The 22,191-nt window shown below is 44.3% G+C and overlaps 1 protein-coding gene and 1 pseudogene across 1 annotated transcript; one reads left to right on the top strand and one right to left on the bottom strand.

The window, feature by feature from the left end:
• The first annotated feature begins 14,357 nt into the window (after positions 1–14,357).
• Positions 14,358–15,521, top strand: LOC148908419 (uncharacterized; annotated as a pseudogene).
• A 514-nt stretch (positions 15,522–16,035) lies between these two features.
• LOC148908418 (uncharacterized) lies at positions 16,036–18,661 on the bottom strand. Its single transcript, XM_089035863.1, has 7 exons — positions 18,575–18,661; positions 18,318–18,447; positions 17,850–18,096; positions 17,401–17,767; positions 16,986–17,183; positions 16,598–16,787; positions 16,036–16,370 (listed from the first exon to the last, which is right to left on the bottom strand). Exons 1-7 carry the CDS (start codon positions 18,599–18,601, stop codon positions 16,036–16,038), a joined length of 1,494 nt encoding a protein of 497 aa, XP_088891989.1. The 5' UTR covers positions 18,602–18,661.
• Between the last annotated feature and the right edge of the window lie 3,530 nt (positions 18,662–22,191).

The raw sequence follows: 22,191 nt of genomic DNA, 5'->3' as shown, positions 1-22,191 counted from the left end.
CCGGCCTGTTCCAAGCTGGACCTCGTCTCGATCCGATACGAAATGACCCGCGTCCTCATAGGCACGTTCACCGCAAACACCGAGCGAGCACAACTCTTAATCAGAGACGAGCTCCTGGTGCTCCTGCCCGATGCCATGGTGAGAAAACACTAAACGATTGCCCACACCGTACTCCTCTATGACATACACTTTCGTACGCCCTCGTTCTGAATCCACCAATGCCTGCTTCACTCGGGCCCGTTCTCTGGCTCGGCGCGCTAACACGAACGCCAACCTCCTCTTCCGCTCCTGACGCTTTTCGATAGCATCGATCCACCCCGTTAACGTATTGGCTAAGCCGCGTACCGCCTTGACGTATTCCTTCGCGTCTCGCAAAAACTGAGGTTCGGGAGTCGTGCCTTCCTTATAATGTTTGGATAATGCCTTCGCAAAGCCTTCCTTCAGAAAAACAAAAGACACCCAGTTAACATTCAACGGTGTACCCGTATTTATTCACGTATTCGGTTACATATTGTTTCAGCAATAGTACATCAAATTTATCTAACTCTTCAATGCCTCTAGTCTTTAACAACTCCATCACATTAAAAAATGTTCTTCGAACTAGAATGTATTGCGTGCTTGATAACATGTCTTGATTGCTATAATCATCTTGTCGCACTGCATCCAAGGCTTGATAAATGGTATCCTTTATTCTCTTATTCATTCTTTGCTTTCGATCGCATCTCTTTGTCATTTTCATGCTGATGAGTACTGCAGCGTTTAAAAAGCAAAACATAAGCTCATGCCTAAAGCCACGCACACACGTAACGCTTCATCGTACTTACCACACTGGTATCTTCGTATACTACGTTGGCTTTACTGGTGATTCACTATACAAAACCTATAGAAGCCACAGATCCTGGTCCCCCTATATAGACCCCACCTAGGGGGGTGGGGGGACCCCTACCCTCCCCTCCCTACCCCTATATATTCAAGTCCATTTTCGTACCCAATCACCAAATCGTATACCTAGATACCTAGTACTTAGTTACTTTACTTAGCCAACGCCGACCTTCATCATGCCTCCCAAGAGATCCAACCGCCGCATGGTCATCCCCCATCCAGAAGACAATCAAGTAGATCAAACTGCGCCTACTCCTCCAGGAACACCACCACCACCATTGCCTACCGACGCCGGCGTCCCTGCACCGATGCCTCAGTTCAATCGATCCAACATTGACGATCCCTATGATTCCGATGATCCCGTGGTAGTTAACGCCCGTAATGCCTACATCAATAATCATGATTCGGATAATGAATCCAATGCCGAAGGAGAAGCAGGACCTTCTGCTCCTAAGCGTAAGCGGGAGGACGTGGAACAAGAAGAGGATCAGGATGATGAGCCTGAAGCCGAGGCCAGTCAGGACGAAACCCTGGTATGTACCATTTGTATCTTGCCTTGCGAATGCAATACTTCAGAACCCTTCGTCATGACACCCTGCTGCAATCATCCCCTTCATGGCGCCTGCATCCTGCACTACCTGGAAATGAAGCGTACCCACTTTAGCATCATGTGTCCTCATTGCACCCAAAACTTATGCGTGGGTCCTGATTACATCACGCCCGAACAATTCCCCGACGGGGTGGCCGACCGAGACGATTACAACTACGTCATTCACAATCACGTCATGTTTCGCTTGCCCCGTTCGTGCTACGAACAGTACTATGACGAAACCTACAGAAAACCTTACCATACCTATGCTCCAATGTTTCACATGCTCTTGCCCACCCCTAGGAAGCGCTTCGTCGCGTCATCGACTTCATCTCTAACGGCTACAAACAAAACAAACAAGACATCCGCGACCTCTACCTCTTCTTCCGTCGCCAAGAACGACTAGTCACCGCATTCGAAAAAAAGTGGAAACTCTTTCGAGGCGACTTGAAAGGCATCCACGAACTCCTTCAAAAGCAACTTCATTCCTGCAGCATCCTTAAACTAGGCCTCGCTCCTCCAGACACCAGAACCTAAAAGACCTCTATTCTTTCAGACCGCAATCGCTACCACCGCCACAAACGTCCTACGCAAACACATTGGAAGAACCCTAGTCCTTACCCAACTGCTCGACAACCTTCACGACCTCCTCTACGACAAAAAACTCTGGTTACTTCATGCCCGCCTCAGCAGCGATACCCACCCTCTCCTTCACCAACTGCAATGCTATAAACGATGCCTCCAAAACAAACTCAGAGTCGCAGGCATCGACATCGAAAGATTCATTGAACTCGAAGGAGGGGACTTTGTCACCGGCATGTTCTGGCTCGATACCCTTGCCTTTACCTTGTGAACTTCACTTTGTGTTTTCTTCAGGCCGCTGCCGTCACCTGCGCCATTTGCCTCTCCAACGTACCCCTCAACTGCCCCAACACCGTCATGACCCTTTGTTGCAAACACCAATTTCACTACGACTGCCTCGACCAATGGCGTACTCGTCAAAACACTCAGTGTCCCATGTGCAGGGCCCGGCCCATCCACACCGATCCACCCTTCCTCACCACCCTGGAACTCTTGCCTCTCGACTCTGACGAGGACGACGATTACCAAGCCAACGACACCCCTTCACAGGACGACATCGACCACCAAGCGCACCCCTTTACCATCATCCCCTCCACCACCATCGCCCTTGAAGATGCCCAAGATTACAGCTGCCACCACCGTACCCCCAATGCCTACGGTCCCATCGTCCTCCATTCTACCTATACGCGTCTCCACAACTTCCAGTTCACGCAAACTCCTTCCACGCCTCTACGCTACCTACTCATCGCCCACGAGGCCCGCGAATACCCGCCCTCAGGATTCATTCGCGTTCAACTTTCCACCTCGGCCACCATCAACCACTACTTATTCGCTTCGGCCATGTGGAGAACGTACCAGGACGACAGCAACATCATCTTTACTTACCTACCCTTAGTCGATGGCCTCAATCGCGATCTTCCCCTCTCGCACTTCAATGCTCACACGTCCGTCTACGTCTACGTGGCCCCCTACTTTCACACGGACGACAACAACCCCAGCATCTACATCATGGGGGTCAGCACTAAAAAAACATTACGCGCTACCAAAGCCTCCTTTCTAAAAGCATTTCCACGTTGTCCTTTTCCCTCATTAGAAGGCCTCTACTACACGCCCCGACACCCCGTACGACACCTCTCATCTGATATGTACGTGTCAAGAGGCTCAAGATCCTGACTGTCTCCAATACAACGAAGCGGTCAAGGACTCCGAAGTGGACAACAAAAGGTTCTTCTTCCCTCCTGACTTTCAAAAACGTACTCCTTCACACCTCATCACCGACGTGGCCGACGCCCTGGACGCATGCCCCACCTTCCAATTGTTCCTCAACTTTTTATCCATCTTCAACAAGAAAAAGGACTCCAGCCCCTGCAGCTGTGGCTGGTGCACTTCTTAATACCTCACTCTTCCCATACAGACCTACTGACGCGTTCACCCTGACGAAGACCTTTGCCAATACTACTCCCCCTCGTTCACGTTTGAAACTACTCTTGCTCCTTAACAGTGCTGCGTTTGTTACTCGCCTCTTCCCGATCATCCGCTCCAACGACACCTTCCGACCGAAACCCTTTACTCCGACACCAACATGACCTCCTGCTGTGCCCAACCCATACACACCGAGTGCCTCATGCAGTGGATCCTCAGCACGGGCTTCAACTACACCTGCCCTTACTGCCGTGCTCCTCACTCACTGCCTCAATGGCCCGGTTCCTTGTTCGTCAACTACCTCGAAGGTCACTTTTCTCAAGTGTACAACGGTGACCCCGTCTGGGAAATGGCTCAACCCACCATGGCTCGCATCATGCTCCTCTTCTTGCGTCACGTTCACGACCTCATCCACATCCGACCCATCGCTCACGTCGACTTCCACAACACGATCAAACCTCCACCGTGCCTGCTCTGCCGCAAGCCCATCCCTTATTCGGGTCAAGAAGGGACCATCGACTACACGGGTCAATACCACGTCTTCAACTGCCGCCAATTCGCTCTCCGAGGGTACATGCCTCCGGCACCTCGTCACGTCCCCGTCCAAGCCTGTCATTCCCTCTGCCTCGTGCGCTACATGGATCAACACCGTCATCACTATCCCATGCCGTGTCCTTGTTCCTCCCTCCCTGGACCTCCACACCAAATCTGCGTCACTCGCTTAGACACCTTATTTAAAACGTTCATTCGTCACACCCGAGACGCCGCGGCCGTCCAATGGGCCAGTCGCTTGTGCATCCAAGAATTTCAAACCAACACCTTCCACGTCATCCTCCTCCACAAACAACGACTCCGTCTCGTCCGCCTTCATCAACGAATCCATCCGCCCCACACTCCTCTCAACCACGTCAAGTTCTCCCTCGACTACCAGTCCCACATGCGCCGCTACCTGACCTCACTCGACCTCAATCCTCTCCCTGGCCTAGCTCGTTACGTCCTTCGCTACAAACGCTGCGATGCATGTCTCGCTTACCTTCCTGGATGGTTCCCCCAATGCAGAAACTGTACCACACCTTTCCAAACTCTTCGTAATGGCAAACGCGTCCGACGACACGACTTATCTAATTAAAAAACATTTTGTTTGTTAAATTTATGTACTGCTTTTTCATTGGTCAATAAAAACCTTTTAACACACCTATGACTCGAGTTTATATGCTAATTCCTTCCGGATCCCTACCCTAGACTACCTTAACTTCACCCTTCTATTTCATAGCAGCCCCGGTGGTCTAATGGTATGATACTGGCTTAGCTGGCTGGAGATCGAGGTTCGACTCCTCGCAGGGGAGCTTTTCTTTTTTTTTAAAAAAAAACTTTTTTTCCTTTTTATTTTCTTACCTTCTTAGGCTCAATCCTCAGCTAACCTCATTCAAGCTTACGCTCAATTCAAGGCTCAAGCTAAGGTCTCCAAAGAAGCCAAGCCTGTCCCCACCGTCGACGACCAAGTCACGGCCAGTCTCATTAAAGTTCGTGGGAACGACCTCTCCAAAGCAAAACCCAGACCCACCCTCGAAGAAGAGGAAAGCGCCAAGTGGTTCGTTCATTCTGAAACCCACAAAAAATACCTCATCCACAGCCCCGATACTCCCAAGGAAATAGCCAACGACCTTGCTCGAGGCATTGGCAAAGTCCACGTCACCAATCATGGCATCCTACGACGCATAAGCTTTCTCCCCGCCTGGAATACCTATACCTTTGCCATGGTCAATCCTCCTCAAGGACCTCACATTCACTCTGGCGATCCCAGCCTCATCGAAGCGTATGCCCAATGGAAGATCAAGGTTTCCAACGATGCCCTCCGCACGTACGAGCAAAAGGAAGAAAAGCGCAAAGTAGAAGAGCGCAGGGAACAGCGCAAGAAATACATCAAAGAAAGTCGTGACCGATGGATGACCTCTAAGGGTCATACCTGCGTTTGCTCATGTAACACCTGTACATGTAAATGTCATGAATACCCCTCCTATTAAAAAACCGTTAATCTCAAAACCCACGTCTTGACTACCTTTTTTAAACACCTCCCTAAGTAAGTGCTCGCGGTAGCTCAACGCGTAGAGCGTCGGACTATAGTTCCGAAGGTTGCTGGTTCGACCCCCGCTCGCGGGACCTTATACTTTTTCAAATAAAATAAAAAAGGAAAATATCAAATATCAAATACCCACTTACGTCACCCGCGTCGTCTCCCGTTCCCGCCTCCCCTTGGGCGATGCATCGCCCCATTCGTTTCCGTTTCCGTTTGCCATGGTAACAGGAATACATGAATATTTAATGCATGAATAAATTATCGTGACCCTATGTGGAGACATTTGTTACTACTATGGTTGGCAGTCAAAATTTCACATTAATTAGCATGATGACTTGAGCGTATTTGCAGGTTCGTATACTATTTCACGTTTCACGTTTCACAATTTAAATAAAATATTAAGAGTTGGACTTTATACTTTACTTTACTTACAGTTCCGCCAGTTCGTAAAGCAACGGTAGGGGAACCGGAAGCGGCCAATTTTCTTTTCATCAAATGCGTTGTCAGAGTTTCTTCATCCTGTGACAGTGGAGCCGATAAGGGGTTTTTAAGAATGTCGCTAACGAGGGTGGTGCATCTTCCAGTTACATAAGAGGTGCAGGTGGCTTCGTGTTGAGCAAGCTGTTCCAGTTTTATAAGGGACTTGCAAACAGCACATTCTACGCCGGATGTCGATAGAAGGTTTAAAAGAAGTCTGGGCGGCTTTCGAAGTTCTTTACTCTTAACCTCTCTCTTGCAAACGGGGCATCCAGCACCTTCTCCAGCGTAATTTAACCAATTCTCGATACAAGAGTAACAAAAAAAAATGGTCGCAAACTCCTTGCAACGGTCTGTCAAGCACTTCCCGACAAATTGGACAAACTAGCTCTTCGCTGATATTATTAGAAAACCTCTCGATACTTGGCATAGGATTGATTAGTAACGCGGGAATTATTTCTGCAGGAATATTATTTGCCTCTTTCTGACAAGTACTAATGCTATCGCCGCGTTTTGAACCTTTCCCCGGGCGTCCTCTTCCCTTTCTTTCTCTGGCTTTTTTCCCTCCCCGGTTCCTTTTTACAAATACATCACATGTTTCGCAATCTTTTGCTTTATGTGGCAGCCAAACAACTGAGCGATTGCTGCAGTTGTAGTGTATGTCATTGCACGCTTTTTGGCTTTTAACGTAGCAGTTTACACAGATATTTCGAGGATGGACGTTTTCGTAGTCTTGGTCGACCGATAAACCATATGCAACTAGTAACTTTTGAGCAACGTGTGTCGTAGTCGTTTTATAGACATATTTCTGCGAATTCCCCGTTTTACAGCCACAAACACGACAAGAGATATTCAGTTCACGTTGGGGAAACTCCATTACTTGCTACTTTGACATTGGGGAGAAAGCCTTTCATCTGTCAATAAAGGAAGCTTTTAGAGATAGTGTGAAAAAAAAGTTCATTATCCGGTATTTAAATTTTTAATAAGATTATCGAATGACAATTGAAATTATATTTAATTGTTGATGGTTGTTTGCTCTTGAAAGACCGTAAACACGTATTGAATGTCTTTATTTTTCAGGACTTCGTGTTCAGTCACGAAACATCGCTCGGTAGGAAAAACTGGATTTTTGTGAAAAAAATTGTTGTTACTTCCACACCAAAAATATCCCTGCAAATAATTTATATTTACTTACCTATATTTACTGTTTGAAGTTCATAACTTGCAAAGAAACGACGTTTAACTCAGTTTTTAAAGGGAAACAAAAATTCAAAGTTGCCGCTATTTTTGTTGCTAAGGAAGAAAAGCAGCTTAGCAACGAGATTTGGCCGCGCGCGCGCCTGGAACCTAATGACGTCGACGAAACAGCCGTGAGGCGGCTCCGACGGCAGCTAAGGGAACCCCAACGATTACTCCCGGCCCCGCAAGCGTAGTTGCGACCCCTGAGCCTGTTAGTGCAACAGATATCGACCCAGCTGTTATTGCAATCTTATGCAAAATGCTACGGGTTCTGGCATATTTCTTTCTGACTTTTTCGTAGTGTTTTGTTTGCCCTTCGAGGTAAGCCAGTATTAGGTTTGCTATATTAAGCCTAAAGTTTTCAGCGTTCATTTCGTTGGGCGCCGTGGTATGATAATTAGGAATATCTGGGTATATCTTAGGTGCCGATGGTATGACGTCCATTATATATAATGAGCTGGCAAGCTTTTAGGAAGAGGTTTCCCAAGGCGGATTTTGAGGAGTTTGCGGAAAGGAATGGCGACATTGTCTATAAGCCTACGGGCGACGTACTGTATCGCAAAGGCCAACTACAGAAGGACGCGATGCATAAGATTGCGTCATATGGGCCTCAATCCAACTTCCCAGAAAAATACATTAAGACCACGCTGACTTACCCCATGTACGATGCGAAGTCGGAAGCTGGGATTTCGAAGTTAGTGACCCATTTGGAGATTCCTGTGGGGTCTGGGAGCTTTGAGGCGGCCGTAAGGAACATCTTTAAGAATGCGACGACAACTCATACGTCGGGGAAAGAGGCAAGGCATTGGCAGAGTGGTCCCGATATGAAATATTGGCCGCAGCAGTTGAACTTCGCTGTCTGGGCGGCTACGAAAGGATGCGGCGTAGCGATGGATATGTTTGACACGCCATTCCTGCGGTTTCACGTTGCTTTCACTATGCGCAGGATTCTAAGAGAGCTAAACGTGCCATTGCCTGGTAATAAGGCGTTCAATCAAAAGGATAACTCCTACGATAAAGTAGCCTGGGAGCGTTTAAAGAATGAGTTTAAGCTACGCAACCCCGACTTTCGCAACAAAGAGGGCGCAGCGCATGGGCTGGGAGAAACGTATGTTTGGGAGGGCGGTCCATGGATCGCGATAAAGGGCATGGGTAATCCCAGTAAATGGAAATTCTCAGACTTTGGTGGTAAGGCGTCTGACGGTAATCTAATTTACTACGTTAAAAGCCTGCAAGAGCAGCCCTGGGCGCCGTTCATAGCTGCGAAGGGTAAGGGTCTGAAGAATCTTGCCCGTATCAACCGCAGCATAGAAGCCTTCGTCTACTGCGTCCTAGGAGCGCAGGTAAATACCAGATCTCCTATTGTCGTCTCCCGCGGTGCCTCAGAGGAGACGCAGCAGGAATTCCTTACTCTGTTCGGATCGGCGATAATAGAGAATGATATATCTAAAAGCGTGCAAAGATATCAGCTCGCAGTACGGCAATCGAAAGCGAGGCTAAATTTATCGCCAGGTTGTTGGCTGATGCCCAGCGACCTTATCATAAACGCCCATTCTGTTGTGAGTTACAATAATGAGCTGCAAAGGGCTACCGAAGACATGCAGTTTGGTATTAATGACATAAACCCCGCCATGACCAAAGGCATTCCTCATTTTGTAGAGAAGCCAAAGAAGGTACATACAGCCTCCCAGCCGCAAGAGAAACCAAAGAAAAGAGTTCCTGCTATGCCTACGAAACCCGAGGAATATGACCACGACCTACTAAAAGCCGGCCTAGCAGCCGCAAGTATTGGTCTAAGTTATTATATATGGCGATGAACAACCCCTACGTAGCTGGAGTAGATTGTGTTTATACGACTTACACGGGCGAGAAAAAATACGTCCAGGCAGCTTGGGTTGACGACACCGGGATGTCCGTGGACTTAAGCTACTCAGGAAAGAAGCTGATAATATGCAGCATTTGCATTGGCACGGATAGTCACGCCAACGTGGGCTTTAGGTTCCTAGATGACAATGGCGTGCTGCAGCCTATGAGAACTAAGACAAACAACAGGGAGCCCGTACATTTCTCCGTAGAGCCCAACCCCGGTAGCGTCGAAAATCTCTCGGTTTGGACTTTTCACATGGTCGCCGATTGCCATGGGAAGGTAAAGCTGCAAATAAGAGTAGACGATACGGGAAAGGTCACGATAAATAGCATAGAGGACCAAAGATACGCGGCTTATAATCACGCGACCATCAGCACTCTTACAGTGTTAAGCCTGTAATATATATGAATCCGCACGCTAAGGAAGCTTGGTTTCTTCATTATCTAGAGGAGAAGGAGTATAAGAACGATGCTAATTGGCACGACACCGGATTGTGGGCGGAGGTTGGGGGCCTAGGATTTATCATGTGCACTATTAACATTTCGACGGGGCGTTCGTGTAATGCCGGGTTTAGGATCGTTGATGAGGCCAACCGCCCATTGCTGCCCTACAGGACGAAACATAATACTAGGCATCCGGCTCATTTTTCAATGGAACCCTATCCATCAAGCCTGGAAGATCTAACGCCGGTAAGTTTTCATATGATAGCCAATTGCCAATATGCAAAGCTTCAAGTTCGTCCGAGCGAGTTAAGTAGCAACGACAGCCGCGTTCGATAAATGCCGCCCCGACAGATGGGCCTCCGACGGATGATATTTGGAATCATAAGTCCATTTCTACTATGAGTGTCATACCCCTAGTGTCAAATTATCAACCTGGGGCAAATACCATTTTTACTTATCCCCAGACGAGAAGGTCCAGGATGCCCGACAAGCCCCAAGTAACATATAAGGACAAGAAATCATCTGATCTTCTTTAAGAGAACCGCCCTGATAGCTACGACCAAGATCCAAATGTTGTTGCCCACGAACTTTAATAGTTCCCCGCCGGCCCTAAGTGCCAAGGAAACGACAGAACCCAACAGCCCGGGAATGCCGGCTGCCATCTTCTTGCCCAAATCGGCCAATCCTTTGCCTAATTTCTTTACGCCATTGCCCTTAGCCTTAAGCGCGGATAAGATTACTCCTACTACGCTCGAAATAGCGACTGCGAATGCAAGGGGAACGCCATATTTTAAAAGGACCCTTTTTACCTTCTCCTTGGTGGTAAGCCCCAGCTCTCGCTCCAGGTTGTCCTTTTGCGCCCTCAGTTCCCCAACTCTTTCCTGAAGGGTTTCCAGTTCCCTTTGGGCGGCCACCCTTTCCTCTTTGGGGCGGTTTTGGTCGGCAATTATTTCTTGTTGTTGGTCTATTTGTCTTTCCAAGTCTTCGATGGCCTGATCTCTTTGCCTAAGTTGTTCGCTTTTGACTTTGACTTCGCTAATGAGCTTATTCTTGTTCTCAAGCTCGGCGCTTATGACGCCCTGCAATCGCTCAAGTTCTCGATTACCTGCTGTGATGTCTTTTAGAGCTTGTTTGAAGTCTTTTCTGGATTAGTCTCTTTGTTGTAGTAGGTTATGTTTTTCCTGTTCCAATTTGGCTTTTTCTCTCCCATGCCCATCTTGAAGTAATTCCAATTGCCTCATGTAATCCCTATATTTTTCCTCCATCGTTGCCTTTAGTTCTTCGACTTCCCCTATGGCAGCGGCGCCTTTCTGCTGCCGTTCCAACATGGACTTGAGTGCCCCAAAGCCGGTTTCCAGGGCCTCGTCATTTTCTCTCATTCTTTCGACCAAGCTGGGCTCTCCCAATGCATCTTTGATTTCTTTCGTGAGATTATTGTTGAGCCGGACGGGGTCTCTTCTTTGATACAGATTATACCATGTGTCTTTCCCTGAGTACTTGACCTGAATCTGACCCTTATCCCCCGATTGGAACTCAAGACGGGCCAGGTCCATGTTTGGATATCGTTCCCTTACGTTGTCGAAGATCTCTCTTTGCGCTTCAGTCCTTACGTCTGTGGGTTCCTCTGCTATTGCATCCAAGTTTCGCAATTCCAAGTACTCCGGAATAGATCTCCCTGGGTTTCTAGATTTCCACATCGCCGATAGGCGCTCGGCCCCCATACGCCACGCATCCCCGAACCTATGCCTGAGATTATCGAAGAATCCCCTGGTGTTCGCATCGCCGTCGGGAAGCAAGGACTCATATTCTTCGTCGTTAATGTCTACTTGGCCTTCCTCGGTGGTGGGGTCAAAGTCCGTTCCTTCTCCTTCCATTATATATGATAAGCTCAAAGTTAAACCCCAACGTACTACCTAAGCAGGTTTGCGGCCTAAAGGCTGAAAGAACCTTTCATAGGGTTACCTTTACCCCCAGCAGCGCAAAGCCAGGAGAACCTTGTACGTAGGCGTACCCCGCCTAACGGATAACCTAGTATTGGTTCCTGGTACGTTAGCGCTAAGGTTTGACTTAACGGTGCAGCCCAGCACCGCGGATGAAAGGTGTTGCGTCAATAACGTAGGCCGCAACTTAGTCTCTAAGATGAGGGTTAAATTCGCCGGGGAATCCCTCTTAGACTTGAACAGATATGACCTGTACACCACTTACAAGGACCTATGGTTGACTGCGTTTGACCGCGCGCAAAGGATAGAACAAGGAATTGGCAGCCTCATCCTGCGTAAGGTCCGCACGCCCGTTAAGACGCAGCCCACGGACTCCAGCGGAGAAACGGCAGTAGCAGATGCAAAGCGAATAAAGACGGCCTATGGTACCAAGTATGTCATGCCCTTGGATTTCGAAGTGGTTACTAACCATGGCGCGTACTACCCCAGGCAGCTAAGCGAGTTACAGTTCGAAGTAACCCTGGCCGATACGACCAACATCCTTGGAGAGATGTCCACCGCAATTAGCGGGGCCGTGGATCCCTATTCTATCACCAACTTAGAGCTGCAGTACGAAACGGTGCACAGCGAGAAAATGGCTCGCGGCGCGAGTGCTGAGTATAGCGCCGGAAAGGCATTCCTATACGACCACGTAGTGATGTACAAGACATTTAGCTTCCTAGACAAGACGGACGAGGTTATCAACCAAAGCATTAACCTCCCCAGGCGTAGCCTAACGGGGCTGATGCTGGTGTTTGCTAAGCCTTACGAGGCCGGCAAGCGCAACAGCGAAGCCTTCCATAACCCCGGCATTACTAACGTGGGGGTAAATATCAACGGAGTACCTAACAAGGTTTACTCTCAGGGAATAAAGCCCGCAGATATTTACCGGGAGGCAATGAGAAAGTTTGGCGACCAAATTAGCCCTGAGGACTTCTTCACGGACAAGTACGCGCTGTGGATCGACATGCGCACCACCAACGATGAAAGCATACATGGTCAGGGTCTGCGGCTGGTCAACACCCAGGATGGCATTACTTTGGAGATCAAGCGCACAAAGAATACCGATGCGCAGGACGCGGATAAGATAAACTGCCACGTCTTCGTGGTTAGCGACGCGCAGCTAAGCGTAGAAATGAATCAGCTAAAGAGCGTTGCTTATTAAAATATCTCATGAATATACCATGTTACGCAATTTCTGCAAAGACGACACGACACTGCAATGCATAGTGCAAGGCGAAAACCTGTACTTCAAAGCAAAGGAGGTGGCCGTAGCTTTGGAATACAAACGTCCAAAGGATGCAATTAGGGTCCACGTGTCTGAGAAATACAAGAAAAGACTGAGCGAACTAAAGGTGGCGGCGAGTCGCCTCCCCTCTCACGCACAGCCGAATTCCCTGTACGTATCCGAATCTGGATTGTATCAGCTGATATTTTGCTCTAAGGTGCCGCGCGCAGATGAATTTCGCGACTGGGTGCTAGAGGAAGTCTTGCCTGCTTTGCGAAAGGAGGGTCGATACGCGATAGAACGACGCTTTGACAGCCCCAATAAATTAGTATTCAAGATAGAGAATGAATTTGATCTGCATAAGAAGGTCGTAGATTACATGAGGAGGTTTCATCCTTCTCTGTTGGTGGTTGCCGGCATAGGAGAACTACAGGACAGCGATAGCAAAAGGATTAAATGCTGGCAAAAAGGATACCAAAGAGGGCAGCCCGACCTGATGATTTTGAACGCCCACAAGGAATACAATGGCTTCTGTTTGGAGCTGAAGACGCCCAAGGGGAATGGAGCATTATCTGAAGCGCAGCAGCAGGTGCTGTCGCATTACGAAGACAACGGCTTTAAGGTGATGATAAGCAACGACTATGATCTAATCACGCAAACTATTATGGAATATTCCCAGGGGATAAGACTGCCCTGCCCTTACTGCTGCAAGAGGCTTAAGTCCGCAGACACTTTGGACACACATCGCAAAAAATTCCATAAGATATATGAATAAGGACAAATTCAATGCGCTGAAGCTGGTACAAACACATTGGAGGGAGCTGACGGTAGGGGAAATCTACGAGATAAAGAATTACGTGGTCTTTGAGGACCGCATGCGCCTTGTTTTAAAAGGCGAAAAGAAGACATACGCCCTGTGGGCACCTGATAGGATAAGGTACGCAATCGAAGGGCAGGAGGTTACCCACATCATGAGCCACGGCAAGAAGGATGGTAAGTGGGTATTTGACGTAGTTAAGTATGAGCCGGAGTCTCCTCTACATGGTTAAAGGTATGGGCCTTTGTGTCGGCCGAACACCAGTGGTCATCAAAGAAAGTACTGCCGCAATGAAGGCAGTCGTATTTTTTACGCGCCGTCTCAGAGGATGAGAAGGCGACTTTGGGGGTAGGTGTTGAAAGACAGTCTGCTGAAGGTTCGTACGTAATGCAGTCCATATATACGTAGGATGTTAAGAATTGGTTGAGACTCCAAACTATCTTAAAGTGCAACTGAACCCAATTTTTCCGAAATTTTATTCAAATCTACATACATTTAAAAGCGAAATGCAAAAAGAATTTTTTGAATTGGGTAAATTCTCAATTCGTAATATAAATTTGAATTTGGCGCCCTTGCCGAATTTAGAGGTTCCTCGTGCAATTTAGGGGCCTGGGCCGAGTGACGTCAGCTAAGGTACGCGAACTAGCAAGCTATACAAAGCTATAGTAAAGTAAAGGCATCGTTCATGCTTGTTGCTCCCTTGTATTCCTTGTTATCGCTCGAAACATATCGAAATCTTCTGGAAAACAACATAAATGGAAATGTCACTAAGCTGTTCTGATACTGAGAGCTCCTTAGGCTCTTTTATTGGTGATATATCGGATCTTGAAGAGGAATTTGAAGAGACAACGGTTGACGCGTCGACAACCAAATGTTCATCTACAGCAGGAGTTGAACTCGATGATGTAGACGAAGGCGCTTATCAGGATGAGCCCATAGCAAGTGGTCAGTGGATGGACCAATATATAACCAGAGGCAAAAGGAAATCGAAGAGCTTGAATCAGAGCTAAAGAAGCGACTTACCGGCGAATTGCCAGCTAGTGATTGGTAAGCGAGAAACTCGTGGTCGCATTCAACTCCTAAAGTTAAGAATTATGTGAAACGCAAACACAGATTTTTTTAGCAAACTTATTTATTCTTTATTGAAGGTGCAAGTGCGGAAATTGTGCAATCACGAACCTCCAAAACATAAGCGAATGTTACTGTTGCACGGAAATAGAAGGTTGTGCTGAATCCCTCGCAACAGATCTGGTACGACAAGAATTGTCACCCGAAGTTGAACTTTCCTGTGTGACTCAACATCCTGGATTCCAACCGGTTTGCCTCAACAAGTGGAGTTTGAGAATGGCTGCCGACAGATTCAAGACGAAAAATAAGCAGAGATATCGTCAAACAGGATCTGAAGAAAGGTAAGAATGTGTAATATTCTTCAGTGCGTGTCCCTTACAGTAGTTAAGACTTACTCACGTTTGACGTAAAAGGTTGCTTTACATTCATGTCGGAATAGCCGTTGTTGTTGTTGACAACATTATTATCAGATGTAGGTCTAAAGAGCTATCTATTTGTTTGTTTGTTTTTTGAAAGCGAGAGTTCTTTCGCCCTTCCATGACCCTCCCATGGCATTTTCACGTATATACACTTCTCTCCACTACTAGTCAACACCTATATAAAGTGGAGAAGTGTTTATGTTGTCTTGGAATCTATTCCCTTTAAAATAATTTATTTCCCGTTCCCTTCATAGGTTTTTGAGAAGTATCACTTATAGAGAATTTTCGCACCTCATTCATGGCTGGCTTGGATCAAGGAGAATTCCTTTACCAGCATGTGCGTACCTCGCCATACGAGATGCATTTCCTCTTGGTACAAGTGAAGTAACTTACACCGGATTTGATTTGGATGAAGAATCATAGACTCAATGTTTCTGCAATTACTCTTATTTCTTTCTTTTTTTAACTGATGAATGTTTTTACTATAAATCAGTAAAATAAAGTATACTTTTTACAGCTTTATGAAGCTTTATCAAATACATAATATTATATACAAGTTTGATGAACTGGACCCACTATCGGTTGTAAAAAAATGTCAGTTTCAAAACTCAGAACATAGAACCTTCGACTGAAATGGTACACGAGTAGCACAGCAAAAAGTCTCTGGTGTATCTCAAACTATTCAGAGGTTTACTATGTCATTTTCCATTCTGGTTCCAGCTTCTATGTTACTGAAATAGGCAATAATTTCACAATGGTCCTAAGTTTTGGCATTTGGTTTTCCTATTAAATAGCTTGTTTGATGGTATGGTGCATTAAAAGAGAAAATTAATGCTATTTTGTTAATTAAGAACTGGAACAAAAATTGATTACTGTACATATCATGCTAATAAAAATATTTATGTTTTGTTATTTCTTGGACAATCTTTAACTTTTTTATGCCCCTTCATGGGTTGGTGACTAACTTTATTGAAATAAGTGTATCCATGGTATAACAAACAATAATATAAGGTCTTTTTTCTTCAGTGATACCTTTTTCTAACCAGGTTCTATTTCTGATCTCCCTATGGGCACACTTGTTGAACAAAGGATCACCAAGGTCACTGTGCACATTGATTACATGGCTAAAGAAGGACTTAAACTTTGCCCATATAAGATTACCATCACCACTATGTGTTGATTGTGCACTCCAATATAAGTGGTTCTCACAGGGCCTTATCCAATCCTTTAGAACTTCACAAGCCTTTTCTTTGGTCAATTTAGAGAGTACTTTCCTTATTTCTGTAAGAAAGAATAAAATGTTATACAAATACATTATCTTGATCAATTCACACACTGGCAGCAGCTATTACTGTTGAGTCGGCATTGAGGTATTCTTTTGTTCAAAGAAACATGCAAGTGAAGCTATACTACTTGAAGCTATACTATTTGCCTGCTTCCATAATAACTGCAACTTAGAGCAACATCAGATCTGCCAACAACGCACATAGTGTCAGCAAGGCACCTACTTTTTTTTAAATGCCATAAGTCAAAGTAGTGTTTAATCTGGGTCAGTACTTTATTCATATGGCATGCAATTGTTGTATGTCGATCTGATACGAATGCGGTAATCCCCAGGCCACACGTCTCCAACAAGTAATTCATACAGTTCTTAAATCCCATAAATTCCATTGCATTACTGGATTCTGCTTGGTTTCTCTAAACACAATGACAATGAAAATAAAATTGACATGAGATATATCATATGCACACCATGAGAAGTGTCTAAAGTTAGTGTCTGAAATCTGTAACAATAGTTTGGTAGTGGTTGGGATGTCCTCCTTGGACGAAACAAATGCGATATGTACAGTAACAAATAATTATGTGCATGAGAACTGTAATTAAGAAATAAATTACCTGAACTAGTGAAAAGTGTATTATTTTTGGCATGTTACAACACAAGATGGTGTAGGCCCCATATTTGGCATTGTGCCCCATACTGTCGTGACGGGCATCCCCTGCCACTGTTAGACCATCCTTCACGTCCTTCAGTTTGTCAAGCAGTCTTGACTGGTATCTTTTCCAGTGAAGGTGAATCACAGGGAACAGTTGATTCTAAAAATAAGTAAGTAATTAATAGTCATTACTTTCAATAGAAATTTCTTTATGAAAAAACTTTAAAATGTTTTACAGTGCAGTACAGCTACTAGTTTTACTGTACTGCAACCCCAAAATATTTGCCAACTACCCCCTCCAATCTCTCATTGATTACACTGCCAAACTCTCGCATTGTTCAAAGGGTCCAACTTGATAATTACATGCAAATACTCACTCTTTGGTGCTTGAAGAATGATCTCAGGGAATGGCAACCTAGGCCCATGTGTGCCAAGATCTGGAACACTTTTGAAGCTGAACCCCCAGCAAAGAGTATAGCCATAGACAAAAGAAAATTTCCTGCAGGTTCTCTTTGGCCAGATGTAAATAACATTGAGGGCTGACTGTGCCAGGTAAACTCTTTCTTAGGACATTTTGGATTCCTACATGTGGTAGAAATCACTACTTCTGTTCCATTTTGGTTAGCCTCCACCATGGGACCATCAGCTTTACAAGAATGGCAGAAGCTGAACAGAAGTAGAAGTTGTGACAGGAAGACAATGTGCTTTGGCTCTGTCCGTAAGTTTTTCCCATGCATACTCATTCTGAAAGCAAAGGTAAATGGGAATATTATTAATATACAGAAGGATATCAATATCAAACAGTTGCAAAGACAACAATCAATACTTTTCAGACTTATCAGCTATTTCTTCTTCTGTTAATGGTTCTTCTTCGGATTCTGTTTCCGTCATATAAGAGTTATCATCATCATCGTCGTCACTTGGACAAGGAAACTCATCTTCCATATTATCTTCTTCACTGCAACAATCATCCCAGTCACTTTTCTCTGTTTTCACAGTTCCATGCTGATCATCTTGATCTGTGAGGTCTTTGCTTTTCTTGAGGGCTGTGATTTCAGCTTCTAACTGTAATACTAAGGCAGATGGAAATGATCAGTGAATATTAGTGATGAAAATTCTACACATTGAAATATGATTTATAAGAAAATGTAGATATCTCCAATCAAACACAAAAATTGGCTTATGAAAAATCAAGATAATTAATTTGTAAACTGATGCAGTATATAGTATCGATACAAACAATTTTATTATTTCATTCTATATATGTTACATGAAAAGTAAAACATAAGCTTACTTCTCTGATTTGCACATTCTAGTTGCTCCTCCTTTTCATCAACTTGATTCTTCTTTATTCGCCACCTCTGCCTCCAGCATGTTTTTTCCTTTTTCAGTCTTGAGCAGGACTTACATGACGTTTTGGTTTTCTAATAAGGTAAAAGAAAAGACTCAGTACACGTAAAATAAACTTACTCTGTTTGCAGTTATTAGAGAACACCTACTGTACAGTAGCCTACAGCTTCCCCCCATACCATAACTAACAATAATGTTTACCTCTGGTAAACTTAGCTTTACAGGCATCGGATCGGTACTAACATCCAGGTTATCTTCCTGTTCTGACAACGCGGGCGAAGAGGCAGTTGTGTCGTTGTTTACCGGTACCGTCGGAGGTACCGCAAGCGTGTCTTTTCGTTGTTCTAGGTGGACAGTGGCGGCTTCATTGCTGGTGTTGGTTCTATCCTTACTCGTAGATAGAGCTTGCACCCCTAGTTCTTTTTGTTAGTCATACTCATCTAAGGCAGTCTTTATTGTCTACAAATTAATAATAATTTCTCAGTTTTGCAATCAAAAGCAAGAAGCTTTGAAGTATTAGCTTATATCTCACCTTGCGTCTTTTTCGTTGGCTGATTCCTTCGCTCTCGAATGAAGCAAAAGCTTGTAGTGTAGGATAGACACAGACACCAAATTCATCCCTTTTCAGACGAGGAATAGGCCTTTTGCAACAGATTGACACGTGACCGGTTCACGCATAGCAACGCCATGCTGGATTGCAAGCTAACCAGACATTCCTTGACAACCAACAAAGCGTGACTGGCCTTCGTGAGCGTTCAAACGATTCAAAAGCCGTTTTCTTCTCTTGTAGAAAGTCAATCTTGAAATATTTCCTACACATTATAGCTTTAGTGTTTTTCTGACTTTTCTTCTGGTTACTCGCGAAGTTTCGTGATTTAAAAGCGATATTTCAAGCTCCAAACGAACCGATTTCACACTTGGATAACGCGAATCATGGCGGTCGTCGAGCAAGGTAATTATTTCCAAACTTTGAATGATTGTTTGTATATAAATGGCTAGATCTTTCAGATTTTATATCGGGAATATAAGTAATAAATATAAGTTTACTTTTAGGCCTTAGATCCAGATATTAAGACCGGCATTTGTGATAAACGAGCATGAGTTTCCACTGTTGCGTTCCCTTGTGTACGAGCGATGGTCGATATAACGACAAGGCTTTATCCTTTCACCGCTTCCCTCCTGAGAAAAATAAGGACTTAAGACTTGCCTGGATATCAAAGATTCGTCGAGATGTTGGTCCTCATTTTAAGGTAAGCTTACAGTCTAAAGTTTGTAAGTTTTGGCGCAGATTATATACCTGTATACAGTATTCATACCGGTACTCGAACTCCAAAGTACTGTAAGCTTTTATAAATTTAATTGACTGAGAAGCGACCCAAGAGCTAAGATACTTCAAACTGAATAAGCACTTTTTTTTCCAGATATCTGGGAATACAAGGGTATGTTCTAAACACTTTGTTGAGACTGACTTTAAGCCACTTGATAACAGTAATCGAAGACTCCTTAAACAGGGAGTCATCCCTACTGTTTTCAATTGGTCTAGTCAACCAAAGCAAAGGAGAAAGATTATACGTCAGGTGGACAGGTGACTACATTACCATTCTTACATATAAAGTTTCTGCTGGCAAAATAAATGTGGATGTTATACTCAGTATTCTTATCTTTGCATTTTAGTGAGACCCAAACAGATGAAAGTGAAGAAGAAGATGATCAGGCATTTGACTTGATGGTAGAACTACCAGATCCCAACATACAAGCCATAATGGAACTGGAAGTGTACAAAGCTGAAAAAGCTGCAGCTGAGGCAAAAGTTCAGGCAGCTGAAGCTGCTTTAGCAGCAGCTTTAGCATTAGTAGATTCTGCTCAAGCTAAAGCAGATGCTGCAGACATTGAAATTGCCAAATTGACTGCAAAGTTAGCTATTTCAAAGTTTCGTATTGAGAGATTTTCTTCAGACGATAAGAATATTAGGTTTCATACAGGTTTTCCTACTTATAAACACTTGTACAGGTTCTATGAATTTGCAGAGCCCTGTGCGCAACGTATGACATATGTTTATTCAGCTGGCATGAATACACAAGATAGTCGGCCTTTGGCTAGAGTTATGCCTTTAATTGACGAATTATTTCTATATTTAGTTAAAGAAGGCTTGGTTTACTAGCAGAAGATTTAGCCAATAGATTTCAGATTCACATATCGTCAGTAAGTAGGAAAATTACCACCTGGGCGAACTATCTTTACTTTTTTCTAGGATCTCAGTGTATATGGCCAACAGACAACAGGTCAATGATTGTATGCCACAGGGTTTTAAGAACCTCTACCCTAAAACCAGAGTGGTAATAGACTGCACAGAAATTTTTGTCCCGGTACCATCCTCCCTTTTATTGCAGTCCCAACTGTATTCTTCATACAAAAGTCACACCACCCTTAAAGGTTTACTTGGTATTGCACCTCATGGTGCAGTTACATTTGTTTCTAGTTTATATACAGGTTCAATTTCTGACAAAGAGCTAACACGGTGTTGTGGGATCCTAGACCTTCTAGAACCTGAAGATTCTGTTTTAGCAGACAAGGGTTTTGATATAGAAGCTCTTCTTCAAACAAAGGGTGCTACATTGAACTTGCCACCATTTCTTGAGGGGAGGGATCAGTTCACAGAGGAACAAGTTCATGAAACAAAAACCGTGGCTAAGTTACGTATTCACGTTGAACGTACCATAAGACGTATAAAGGAATTTCATATTTTTGACTCGGACATCCCTTTAAACCTTTTGGGTTCAATCAACCAAATTTATACTGTTATTTGCTTAATAACTAATTTCCAAGGACCCCTTATAATGGCAGCTGCAACATGAAAACTTGTTTTAAAGGAGTTTATTATAACAATAGGCATGATCATGAAAAAAATAAATTGATAATATAATTCTTACAATAAATTATTATTATATAATATTATGACAAATAATTATTACTGTTCAGTTTTACTATTTATTTCAAATAATAATTGAAAAAAAACTGGTCCACTTTGTCTTTGCTTGCTTGAAAAAACTGTTTATCAAAATAAATTCTTTCACAATGAAATGTAGTTGAATTGATATAACTAAAAAAATCACACCACTCTAATCCACTTAAAGCTATTTGGGATTGTACTTGATAGTAATAATCGTGTGTCTTCTTAAGACATAATTCATTAGTCACTGGGTCTTTACTGAGGTATGACACATTATCAAAGGTTGTGGAGCCCTCCTTGACTACTTTTACCTCAAGAAGTCCAAAGGGCAAAGAACCATTATTTTGGGCTTCAATGTCGAATACTTTTCTATCTGGGGTACATCCTAACCAGGGACACCTGGGGTTAATAATAAGCCCAGAAGGAAACAGGTTGACCATGCCTTCTTTAGCACTGTTGGCATAGGTACTAGCAGCTATGGGTTCCAAATCAATCCCCCTTTGCATATCTGCAGTGACCACTCTGCGGCTTGGATTAAGCTGTTGTACTAGATTTTCAAACCCTGAAACTCTCTTTGCTGCACGTCCAAATTTGCTTGCAGTAATTCTTTTCTCTCTCATTGAAAACCATATACTATTATCACTCTGAATTATTGTATTTTTTTCAAGATTGATTGCAACCTCTCTTGATATTTGCAACGAATCAAGAGTTGCCTGCTTCGTGGAACTCAAGCAACCTGAAAAATTATTGTCAATCCTTGTTTCAGAGCCTTCGAGTGGCAATTCAAGGAAGGAAGTACACGAAAAGTCATTGATAATATATTCTTCAGACAATTTTTGCTGATAGGAAAGTACACTTCCCTTAGCAG

Source organism: Actinia tenebrosa, unplaced genomic scaffold (assembly GCF_029948245.1).
Source record: "Actinia tenebrosa isolate PJP-AT-01 unplaced genomic scaffold, QUT_ActTen_1.0 PGA_scaffold3__52_contigs__length_22856419, whole genome shotgun sequence".
Taxonomy (NCBI): Eukaryota; Metazoa; Cnidaria; class Anthozoa; order Actiniaria; family Actiniidae; genus Actinia; species Actinia tenebrosa.
This window is presented reverse-complemented; position numbering and strand designations above follow the sequence as displayed.